Source organism: Bison bison, unplaced genomic scaffold, assembly GCF_000754665.1.
Source record: "Bison bison bison isolate TAMUID 2011002044 unplaced genomic scaffold, Bison_UMD1.0 scf7180017864093, whole genome shotgun sequence".
Taxonomy (NCBI): Eukaryota; Metazoa; Chordata; class Mammalia; order Artiodactyla; family Bovidae; genus Bison; species Bison bison.
In genome coordinates this window covers 1145618-1145856 of record NW_011494665.1, presented here as the reverse complement: position 1 = coordinate 1145856, position 239 = coordinate 1145618, and the positions used below count along the sequence as shown (strand labels likewise).

General features: G+C 58.2%; 1 protein-coding gene across 1 annotated transcript in view; it reads right to left on the bottom strand.

Annotated features, from left to right (window-relative positions):
• MEX3A (mex-3 RNA binding family member A) overlaps window positions 1-168 on the bottom strand; it is a 5324-nt gene extending 5156 nt beyond the window's left edge. The window contains exon 1 of the mRNA XM_010838433.1: window positions 24-168. Within this exon, the coding sequence (XP_010836735.1) occupies window positions 24-168 (145 nt within the window). The remainder of the gene's footprint in view (window positions 1-23) is intronic.
• Window positions 169-239: the final 71 nt, after the last annotated feature.

Genomic DNA, 239 nt, shown 5'->3' with positions numbered 1-239 from the left:
GGGGGCGGGGGGCTCCCCCAAACCCAGGAGGCAGAGTTGATCGAGAGCCAGCTGAAGGGCGCGCTCGTCTTCCAGCAGCCCTCTGTCCTTAGCGCTTCCCCCGAAACATCCTAGTTCTCCAAAGCCCCCATTTCTTTCCATTATTCCAGATACCACTAGACTAGGCATGGCGAAACAAAAGCTGGGGGAGAGAGAGAGAGGGAGAGAGAGAGGTGGTGGAAGGGAAAAGGGGAGAGAGG